This window comes from Bacillus rossius, chromosome 3 (assembly GCF_032445375.1).
Source record: "Bacillus rossius redtenbacheri isolate Brsri chromosome 3, Brsri_v3, whole genome shotgun sequence".
NCBI lineage: Eukaryota > Metazoa > Arthropoda > Insecta > Phasmatodea > Bacillidae > Bacillus > Bacillus rossius.
Window position 1 is genome coordinate 48,215,909 of NC_086332.1, and position 12,412 is coordinate 48,228,320.

Genomic DNA, 12,412 nt, shown 5'->3' on the forward strand with positions numbered 1-12,412 from the left:
GGGATGAGGAATAGGGGGTGAAGACGTGGAAATATGTCACATGACAAAAGAAATATCTTCAAAACAGATCATTCCCATTTTTACTTCATCATAATTATCTTCAAATTGCCTGGCATACACAAATATTACAAATCAACTTCAAATCTTTCTCCTAATTTATTAGGAGATATTGCAAGTCCGCAAGTTCCCACACAGTTCTACAGCAAGACTTATTTGATTTCTCATTAGGTACAGGAGAACCCCGATTTTGCGAACACGGATTTAACGAAAACAGCGATTTAACATAAAGGTTTTCAGGAACCATCAAAAAAACACCAATTTATTAAAATAATAATATAGATTTCCAAAAAATGAAAGTAAATTGTAAAGGAATATTATTAAAAAATACACTCTGTGGTGTCAGTAATAGAATGGAGGTACTACAGTAGAACCCGTTTATAGTGAACCCGCCTACAATGAATTCCCGTTTATTGTGAATTTCCGTCTCAGTCCCGGCAAAATAATGTGAGGTTATGTATTAATTTATTGGATATAGCGCACAACTTTTGTGAATGTTGATACGTTTTCCCGTGTACCACGAACAAATTTTGCCGACATAATGCACATTTATCTCAAATATTTTCATATAATTACAAGTTTTTTTCACAAAATGTCTATTCTGGATCATATTGAAGTTTTTCTCCGCAATACGCTACTCGAATGTCCACTGTTCATATTATAAACAAGTCGTATTCGAGTGGCCTCGGTAGGCTGCGTGTAGCCAAAAATGGTGATCAGTTTCGTGAAAATAAATAGTTTTCCCTGCATAGTTAAAGAATGGGCGAACGCGTGTAAATTTAATATGTTATCAAAATTAATCATAAATTACCGCCACACAAATACGTAGGTACATTCTAGCAGCAAATTCAATATTTTTACGTCTCATTTTTATCGTTCACTTTTCCGACATTTTGATCGAGCATAGTTCATAAGACTACCACTAGATAGAACTCTGTGGACTCCATAGAAAGTGAGAAAATTTCGTTCCAGCTTTAGAAACTGCGATACTAAATGATACGTCAGACTCGTTATTTTTAGTTTATTTACTTTTGACAGTAAAAAGAATTTCGTGTTATTAAGCTGCAATGGTGCTTCATAAAAAAATACATACATAAAATGGGTGAAAAACGTGGTAAAAAACGTAAGGCATTATCTGTGCGAGATAAACTGGACATTATTGAAAAGGTAGACTCCAACCCCACTGTCCCGCACGTGTTAATAGCAAAGAAACTGGGAATTGCAACATCCACATTAAGTACAATGTTAAACAAGCTGAACAATCTTCTTTCTCAAGCTGCGAAAACGTCACAGAGTATTAAATGCCTGAAAAAAGGATAATACGCCGATGTCCACAAGAACCATTAGGTAATAGAAAGTTTGTACATGTGTAGTTCATTAAAAATAATATCTGCATTTGCTCATAAAACTGTTGCTTTGAGTATTTTCATTCGTTCTTTTCTTGGCTTAGGCCTATGTGTAGTTAAGATTTTGCTTTTGAGTAATTATTACCAATATAAAAGTTTTCCCAGATATAAAGTTTCCCCTCTATAGTGAACATATAAACTACTCCCTTCAGATTCGTTATAACAGGGTTCTACTGTATATATTAATATGTGCCTTTGCATCATCTGTCCAAATACGAAAAAATTAAAAAAAAAATTGTTCAAATTGCTTAAAAACTCCGGGCGCTGTAACTGAATTACGTAGGTGCGTGTCATTGCGCGCGCCTGGACAGATAGACTTTCCGCGACACATGACGTCATGAAGGGTTTCTTTGTCCGCATCCCCCTCCCCCTTCTCTATCCCTAGCTTGACTCACCACGTTATCGTCCAATCACGCCCGCATATTAACAGTGCTAGGCAATAATCACACGTTTCCAAATATTCCCTTTCCCATCCTCCAGGTTTTTTCAACTTGTGACCACGTCGCACCAATACGCCATTATCATTATTCTATAGAGGTGTAAAAGGAACGAAAAAAAAAGTGTACCCGTATGTATTCATTACTATAACAATTAGTACTCGTTACTATCGTATCACGTTACGTTACTCGTTACTTCTGATACAGCATAACATGCTATGTTATGTTGCAGCAACGAATCGAGTCGTATTGCGTACACAAACAGTAGGACGTCGCGTAAATAATAATAAATAGAATATAAACAATTAACAATATTTGATAATTAACAGTTTTTGTTAACCAAAAACAATTAAATCTCATTAGAGCAGCTTTTTTACATTAGGTATCTCTTTTAAGATAAGAACAAAAAAACGTGAAATTACGCGATAGTAAAAACAAAAACATACATATTTCTAATTTTTAAACAATACTTCATTACGTTGTTTCTGTTCCAATCTCAAACTTTGTTTATTAAAGGAATTGTGTGTGTAGACAAACATTGTTCTTTGAAACGCAAATTCATCAAATATGCGCGCGCATACGTAAAACATACGAAAAATGCGAGTAACGAGATGCAGCAGTGTGTAACGTTTCGTTACTTGGTACTAGATGGCGCACCCGTTACTCAGTACCGAATACATACAGTTTGCTACAGCTCTATTATTCTCAGTAAGAGCTTTGTGCCCGGTGTTTAGTTTTTGGAATACGTTTTTTATAAGTGCTGCACAGCTCAGCGAACAAAGAGAGCCAGCAGGCGGCTACGCCGCGCCGTAACAGCAGCTGAACGAGTACAATGACCTTTCTCCGCGTACGGCGCGCTATTGACGGTAAATTTCCATCAATTTGCGGCCATTTGTTTTTTACTGTGACGCAAGTGTATGTAGCTCGTATTTGTTATAAACGCTGCAGGTTGCGACTGTATTTTAATAAACTTTAACGTATTTCTTACACTTTTTATATTTTTAAACATTTTATTTTATGCCTCATTTTTCACGGTTTCTGAAAATCTGTATGTACGACCGAGGTGTACGTACGAACCGGGGGCCGTACGAGCGAGATCAAAAACGTTGAAGATGGAAAGTTGACAAAGTCTGAGATAGCACGGCAGCACAAGATATCAGCGTCGACCCTGTCTACGATATGGAAACGTAGGGACGCGATTATGAGTGCGGGGGTCATTGAAAATCGGTAAATCGGATTTAACGAAACATCGATTTAGAGTAAATATTTTCGGTAACCGTAGCACTTCGTTAAATCAGGGTTCTACTGTACATAATAACTTTGCACAAGGCACATTATTTTTATAATAAAACTATTTAAACTTTGGATACATATTCATATTTACAACATAATAAATTCATTTAAAAAATACCTACATTGCACATCACTTTGCAGTAATTAGTGTGGTAATTTCCACCAATATGGATAATTAGTTAATTATACATACCAAATCATTCTTTAAAAAATCGTATTTAAAAATTTTGAGGACTTCTAAAGAAGCCTGCAGTTTTGAAAGTAATTATGTACTATTTTTTCTTCCTCAAGAACTTCTTTGCTTCCTTCTTCATTCTTTTTGCATCTGGCTCATCAACCTTTTCGCCACCATCACTTGTGACATCTGATTCGCTGTCCGTGTCTGTTGGCTGATAGTCGTCTGAGCTTGCATCATTCAGGAATGAATCCACAGAGTCGGAATCATCTTCCAAGTCACTGACTCCAGTTGTTTGGGCTGGTTTCTTCTTCTGTTTTCTTTTAGCTACAAATTCAAAGTAATAAATAAATATTTTTAATAAAAATAATAACTATGAACCAAGAAAATAATCTAAGCATTGTGTATATATACACATACATATATAACAACACATAACAATTGTATAGATTCGAGATTAGAAGAATAATTTAGAAAAAATATTCAGTCAAACATACTGAAAATTCCAACTGGTCAAAGACTAGAATTTTAATGGAAGTCTAGACAGGTTAAAGCTGCTACTTGTCACATGTTATGTTACTTTCTTGTCCGCAAGTTTTTGTTTATAAAACTGCTAGTCGATAAGTTCCAGAATCCAAACCTTTCCTTTCCCTCCCCCACTCCATCCCCTTCCTACCCCTTCAACATGGCTTTCAAGTCCTAGATTACCTTGTATCTGAGAATGAACGAAACAGCAGTCCTTAACTGTGGAGTTATATGCAAAAAAATGTATGCATGGCCACCACACAGATAAGAAATGAGATACGAGAAATTGGTAGAACACAGAAATGTATGTAACATGTGTAAAAATGTGTAAGTACCCAGGCATACAGTGATGCGAGTGTGCAAGTATGTTATAATGAAAACATGCCATCTTGCTCTACTGCTATTGGTGCTTTCAGCAAGTACTGTGATAGCTAATGAAGTACATATACAATGAAGGTTCCCACAGTTGGTTCGCCATCGTAACAAAAATGGTATGAAAAAAACGGCAAATAGCAATTCAGGTCCAACTACTTTATACGCTCTGAACGTTTACATACTATTTTTTCATTACACTTTTTTGTTGTGCTCAGATGATATCATTATCTCTATTAATGCTACCAGCTGTAAGGCTTGCTTCAAGGAAAAATTTTTATAATTCAAATAAAAAATGGACATATAGGTTTTGTGTGATAAAATAGAACATATAGAGTGCAATTCTTTAAATTAGGTACTATGTAGTTTCTAATGCAGGTTATAAAATAAAACCAAACTGCCAAAAGGGATGGACCACCCTACTTCAGCTGTCAGAAGCTTGCAGGTAGCAGCCGCTGGTACCTGTGCGCGCGGGAGGTGTGGTCGGTGGATGGGAGTGTGTCTGCCAGTGAGCCTTGTTCTTGCGGTAGCAGCCCGCTCCGTATGGGCACACGGCCAGGTTGTTGAACACTGTGTCGTAGTCTGCATCCCAGGGATGGCAGTACACCTTCTTGTGGTCTGGATTCTTCCTGTGCACACAACCATGTCGTACACTCAGCTTGAGTACCATTTCATTACAAAACACTGCCTTTTCATAATTTGTTTTTAATCTCCAGTCTCGCTCATTACAGAACAGTGGACAACCTTGTGCTTTGCTCAGTATAATAATGCGGTAAATATGTAGTTGGGCGGCATTTGCGAAAAAAAATGTTAAAAATCCGATAATACCTTTATTGTATGCTCTTCAACTTCCTCTTTTCATTAAAAGCGGCGGAGGTAAGAAATTCCAAATACTTTAGGAGATATCAAATTTTAAAATTTCCTCATATGGAGTTGAGCGGTATTTGCGAAAAAAAGTGTTAAAAATCCGAAAATACCTTTATTATATGCTCTTCAACTTCCTCTTTTCATTAAAAGCGGCGGAGATAAGAAATTCCAAATACTTTAGGAGATATCGAATTTTAAAATTTCATCACAATACCAGTGCATTGATGTGGCGATTAACATTGTTTCTTGTTTACATACGAGTATCTACTTTTTTTACTGGATAATGATGTCACGTGATTGTTCGTGATAGGCCAGAATTCAAACGAACCAATATGTGATTATTTAGTTCATTTATTGTTTAAAAGGGTGTTTAATTACCGCCTCCAACTTAGGTGAGTTTTTAACGTTTCTAATTTTAAAGTCTTATTTGTTATTTTGATATTGTTGCGCAAGTAATAAGTAACAAAAAAAATTTACGTGAGTTGTTACTGTGCATCCTTTGTTACGGGTTTGTTAGGTAAGGTCAGTTACATTATAAATAATTTAAAACTAAAGAATAATTAAAATTAATTCACATTATTTTTAATGTCGGCTTAGTTTGAAAGTATTAATAATGTAACTGACCTGATCAACCATTTTATTAATCACACATTGACGATTCACGTATTCACGAACACACGGCAAAATAACAAAAATGGCGTCGCTCGAATGGTTCCACAGGTCTTGTAATGCAAAATTAAAAAATTTGATATCTCCTAAAGTATTTGGAATTTCTTATCTCCGCCACTTTTAATGAAAAGAGGAATTTGAAGAGCATACAATAAAGGTATTTTCGGATTTTTAACATTTTTTTTCGCAAATACCGCTCAACTACATATGATGAAATTTAAAATTTAGATATCTCCTAAAGTATTTGGAATTTCTTATCTCCGCCACTTTTAATGAAAAGAGGAAGTTGAAGAGCATAAAATAAAGGTATTTTCGGATTTTTAACATTTTTTTCCGCAAATACCGCCCAACTACATATTTACCAATAATGCAAACAAGTATTTTTAAAACACGTTACTTCAATACAATGAAATTGATCCATTCCTAAGTTACTAGCAAATGATTCTGACATAAAAGTAACATGTCATCTGATATACATTTCTCACCCAGGACCATCTAAAATTATACTATGGAGTCGCGCACAATATCGTAATTTATGTTTCTATTCAGGATCATGACTGAATTATTTTCTGTGGCTCAAGGGATATTATAAATATTACAAAAATTACTTCATACATACGTATACTAAAAGTGATTCTTTAATTTGAAACTATAATCTTCCAGTTAGTTTTCCCACAGAAGCTAAAGGACTCTTCATAAATTTTATTATGGTAAATAATTTAATTGTAACTACTAGTCAGATAATATTTCCCACTCTCTGAACTACCCTGAAAAATAGATATCTTATTAAAGAACTAATTTTACACTAATCAAGAAACCTGCCATAACAGCTTACTGAGACAAGCATCACCTGTAACACTTTGCTCCGTAATTACACAGCACTCTCCACGTTATCTTCTGAACACAGCTCTCGTTGCTGCTTTGGGATGAGGCGGCTGGTGGCTCCCCCGAAGTAGCTACTTCACCCTCGCCAGCGCAGCCTGCTTCCTCTGGGCTTTTCTCTTCAGCTGTTCCTCCCACTACATCATCCTCACCTTCACGCAGCTGTTTTCCTCCCAACTGCTCCTCCTGCACCACTTCCTCCTCCTCCTCCTCCTTTAACACTTCCTCCTCCTGTACCACTTCTTTGTCCTGCATCAGTTCTTCCTCTTCCTGCACCACTTCCGCCTCATCTTCACTCAACTGATGTGCCTTCGGTTGACCAGCAGTTCCATTGCTGACCGTGGCTCGGTGCAAGCTCTCTTCTTCTACATCCTGCTCTTTAGTCAAGGCCAAGCAGGTTCCTCGTGTAGGGACTGTCTCCTTACAACTGGGGCTCTTAACGTGCTATGAACAATAAAATAAAATACCAATCTACTTTACATTTAAGCAAGTATATGACAAAACAAATAATTAGACATAATCATTTTAAAAAATTATTTATTTAACATTCTCTACAAATTTTCCTTGTCAGAGACAAAGACTTTTCTAAGAAATTTCCAAGAGTTCAAAAGTGGCATTCTGCAACAAAACGGACAGACTGGCAGAAGGGTCCCCACTTGTCTAAAAGAACATTAAACATATATTAAATATAACACAAATTTTTTAGCCTTGACACAGCACTACATACAATGAAACCGGACATGCAATCCTCTTATGAACAGGCCCATCATGGCGACCTGGGTTGGGTAAAGGTGCAATGGGTAATAAAGAAGGGGAGGAGGGGGCTGGGTAAATATGTAGAGTCGCGGTATATGCGAAAAAAAATGCTAAAAATCCGAAAATACTTTTATTCTATGCTCTTTCACGTCCTCTTTTCAAATCAACCGGCGGAGGTAAGAAATTCCAAATACTTTAGGAGATATCAAATTTTTTAATTTTCATCACAATACCTGTGTATTAATGCGGCGATCACCATTGTTTCTTGTTTACGAGTATCTATTATGTTTCTTATTGGACAATTTTGTCACGTGACAGTTTCCTGATTGGCCAGTATTCAAATGAACCAATACGTGATTATTTATTCATTTATTGTTCAATACGATGTTTAATTACAACGGTTAACTTCTGCCATTTGATCATTAGATGTTGTAGTCGTTCTGGGGAATCGTCTATCATTATTGTTACATTCTGTCTTTGAAATGGCCTGTGTTTCTGGGAATAGTCAGCTATGTGGCGGGTGTTCCTTGAATGTATTCGATTTTGTGCATTTGTGTGATGATTGGAAATTGTTGTTTGAATATTTAGTTGATCATGGAGTTTTGAGTTGTGAGGTAAAGTGCGACCAATGTGGGACGGTAATTGAGTTGCCCGAGGACAACGAATTTTTTCAATGTCACCGGACAACAATAACTCGTGCCAATAAAAAAGTTAAAAGGGTACCTTGTTGTTTCAAAAAATCTTTCAGGAACGGCACGTGGTTCTCCAAAAGTAATCTTTCGATTGTAACTATTTTGAATATAACTTATTTTTTTTTTTTACAGTTCATCACCCTAATACAGTATTTATTCAGTTCAATTGTAATGTCAGCTTGAAAACCGCCGTAGATTGGACGTCCTTTTGTAGGCAAGTTTTAATTAAGTGGAGTTAGGAAGTAAATGTAGGGAAATTGGGTGGGCCGGGGAAAGTTGTCGAAATTGATAAAATTGGTAAACGTAAGAATAATAGGGGGCGAGTCATTCAAGGTCAGTGGGTTTTTGGCAGTATTGGGAGAAATAGTGATAATATTTTTCTCATTCCTGTCAAAGATCGTACTAGCAGAACGCTCCTGCGCATGATCAAGAAGTACATTTCGCCTGGAACAACAATTATAAGCGACTGTTGGCGTGCTTATAATTGTCTTTCTCAGCATGATTATCTTCACCTGAAGGTAAATCATAGTATGAACTTCGTTGATTCTGACACAGGGGCGAACACCCAAATAATAGAGAGACTTTGGTGGGAAGTGAGGCAGAATGTACCTCGATATGGTCGACGAGTTGACCACTACGTCGGGTACCTTGCGGAATTCATGTTCCGTCGGAGGTATCGCGACGTAGGTGAACGACTACATAATTTCCTTCTAATGGCAAAGGAAATGTACCCGCCTCCAACTTAGGTGAGTTTTTTACGTTTCTAATTTTAAAGTATTATTTTTTATTTCGATATTGTTGCGCAAGTAATAAGTAACAAAAAATTTTTACGTGAGTTGTTAATGTTCATCATTTGTCCGGGTTTGTTAGGTCAGGTCAGTTACATTATAAATAATTTAAAACTAAAGAATCATTGAAATTAATTATATTATTTTTAATGTACGCTTAGTTTGAAAGTATTCATAATGTAATTGACCTGACCTAATCGACCATTTTAGTTCGTACTGTTCATCCTTTGTCCCGGTTTGTTTGGTCAGGTCAGTTACATTATAAATATTTTAAAACTAAACAGCCATTAAAATTAATTCACAATATTTTTTTTGTCCGCTTAGTTTGAAAGTATTAATAATGTAACTGACCTGACCTAATCGACCATTTTATTTATTACACATTCACGAACACACGGAAAAATAACAAAAATGGCTTCGGTCGAATGGTTGTATAGGTGTTGTATTGCAAAATTAAAAAATTAGATATCTCCTAAAGTATTTGGAATTTCTTATCTCCGCCGGTTTTAATGAAAAGAGGAAGTGAAAGAGCATATAATAAAAGTAATTTAAAATATTTAAAAAAAATTTTTCGCAAATACCGCTACTCTACATGTTCAAAATTAAAAAATTGGTAAATATGTAGATGAGCGGTATTTGCAAAAAAAAATGTTAAAAATCAGAAAATACCTTTATTAGACGCTCTTCAACTTCCTCTTTTCATTAAAAGTGGCGGAGGTAATAAATTCCAAATACTTTAGAAAATATCGAATTTTTAAATTTCATCATATGTAGTCGAGCGGTATTTGCGAAAAAAAAATGTTAAAAGTCCGAAAATACCTTTATTAGATGCTCTTCAACTTCCTCTTTTCATTAAAAGCGGCGGAGATAAGAAATTCCAAATACTTTAGGAGATATCACCGTTCTTATTTTGCATACAATTCCTGTGTTTATCATTCGACCGTCGCCATATTTTATTTTGCCGTGTGTTTGTGAATGCCTAATTAATGAAAATGGTCGATTAGGTCAGGTCAGTTACATTATAAATACTTTGAAACTAAGCGTACATTAGAAATAATATGTAATTATTTCAATGGTTCTTTAGTTTTAAAGTATTTATAATGTAACTGACCTGACCTAACAAACCGGGACAAAGGATGAACAGAAACAACTCACGTAAATTTTTTTTTTTACTTATTACCTGCGCAACAATAAAAAATAAGACTTTAAAATTAGAAACGTTAAAAACTCGCCTAAGTAGGAGGCAGTAATTAAATACCGTTTTAAACAATAAATGAAGTAAATAATAACGTATTGGTTAATTTGAATTCTGGCCTATCACGAACAATCATGTGACATCATTATTCAATAAAAAAATAGATGCTCGTAAACAAGAAACAATTGTGAAAGCCACATGAACGCACTGCTATAGTTGTGATGAAATTTAAAAATTCGATATCTCCTAAAGTATTTGGAATTTCTTATCTCCGCCAGTTGATTTGAAATGAGGAAGTGAAAGAGCATAGAATAAAAGTATTTTCGGATTTTTAGCATTTTTTTTTCCGCATATACCACTACTCTACATATTTACGGGGGGCTGGGATTGATAAGTTAGATACCAAAAGGAACAGGAAGGAAAGTAAAAGAAAAGGTGTATTCCACGATGGTGAGGCAGATGTTGGAATATGCTGCAGCAATTTGGGACCCGGCCTGTTAAAGAAAATTAAACAGCTGGAAAGTGAACAATGCAGGGAGGCGAGATGGGTGATGAGGTTGTGGAGGAAATAGGAAGGTGGAAAGGGGGAGATGTATATATCATCAGAGATGATGAGCTACAGTGGGATACTCTGCAAAGGAGGAAAATAGAAGACAGGTGAAATTGGGGACTGGGGAAAGCTATGAGATAGGTTGAAATGAGAGAGTTAATATTATAAGTGGAATATCCAGAGGGAGTGGAGATGAACGGAAAGAGGGAAGCAAGTACTCCTGGTGAGGAAGGAGGAAGGTTAGAATGTGCTTGGGAGAAAACTACTATCTGTGAGAGAGGACTTCAGGAGGCGGCTTCAGGAATTGGGATAATAAGTTAGAAGGGGAGAACTCCTAGCCACCTAACGAAAGCCCAATTGCACGTGTACAAACAATATACTTACATACCTTACCAACATATATAACTATTTCACAGTATTATAAAAGTTGGTAAACTAACCAAATCAAATATCGAAATGGTAAATTACTTTGCCGTTTACAGAATACGATAAACATTTATAGTTAACCTTTTTTTTTATTAATTTTAATGTGGTAAACAACTTCCGCTAAACCCGCTAATTTCCAAAACTTACGTTGCCATTCTGGGCAGTGCTTTCATGTTCAATGGTTTTATTTTTTGGAGGTGAAACGGTATTTAGTTTCGTCATCCAATCTGGTAATACTCTTGTCACCTTGGGTAAATAATTACTTTCTGCATTCAATTTGGTGTTCATTTAGTATTTAATTATTACAAAAAAAATAAAATAAACAACACATCACCACCAAGGAACATCCTCCGAAGGCGGGAACCAATTATCATGGACTACATTATATTTGAGGACTAACATGACATAATATAAAAGTTTAGGGAAGTAAGAAAAAAAGTTCAATAAATATTAAGCAAATTGAAACGATCAAAAAAGAAAAACGCCGCCATGAATTTATTGATTTTTAAAAGATCTTTATAATGGTTAAAATTTTATATTGAAATTTTGATTCAATTTTAGTTAGGTGGAAGATAAACAAAAAATATAATTTTCTCAAATGTCTGCTTCTGCATTAAGGTTGCATTTACAGAGAAAGTTTATTTTTTCTTTCGGCGATTCCTTGAAGTAGCACCTGCACTAAAATAGTTTTTGCATCCATAGATCCTTCTAGTTTGCTGGGTTTTTCAATGTGAAATCGAGAAGTGGACAGAATGGTGTAAATTAGCTCCTGGGGGTGGTGCTTCATGTCGCCAAGGCTCATTGGCAATTAACTTTCGATGTTAGCCGTCCTTGTAGTCTCTTCATGGTCGTGGTTTAGCACACATAATCAATTTTCAGAGAACTCCCATACTGGTGGATGAATGGCTGAAGTTCATCCCTTATGCCCAACATGAAGTCTTGCAAGAATGCTTTCTCAAGTTATCGAGACAAAATCTGACAGAATAGCAAGTATTTTATGCGCAGTAAACAATTCTAAATTCCCATTGTCTCATTGGCTTTTCCCATAAAGCTGTGTGTGTCACTCCCAATCCTCGTCGCAGTTAAAAAAACTTGCCTCCAGTCGGAATAAAAAACCCAGGCCACTGTATCATTAGTCTTCGCCAAATCACCCACCACACATGGGTGATATCTTGCAACCTCTCGCATGAATGTTCAGGTCACTCTCTCAGCAGACTGCTGTTAAGAAGTTACATATTCCTCAAATAAATTAAGGAATAGTCTCGGGTCATCGTATGGCTGGCTCTCGAATATTTGCATCAATAGCTTTCCTTGCAATGCTG

At 35.8% G+C, this 12,412-nt stretch overlaps 1 protein-coding gene across 1 annotated transcript; it reads right to left on the minus strand.

The window, feature by feature from the left end:
* Positions 1–62: 62 nt before the first annotated feature.
* Positions 63–11,485, minus strand: LOC134530627 (aprataxin and PNK-like factor). The gene is made up of 4 exons (XM_063365632.1): positions 11,238–11,485; positions 6,652–7,127; positions 4,728–4,894; positions 63–3,695 (listed from the first exon to the last, which is right to left on the minus strand). Exons 1-4 carry the CDS (start codon positions 11,376–11,378, stop codon positions 3,466–3,468), a joined length of 1,014 nt encoding a protein of 337 aa, XP_063221702.1. The 5' UTR covers positions 11,379–11,485; the 3' UTR covers positions 63–3,465.
* Between the last annotated feature and the right edge of the window lie 927 nt (positions 11,486–12,412).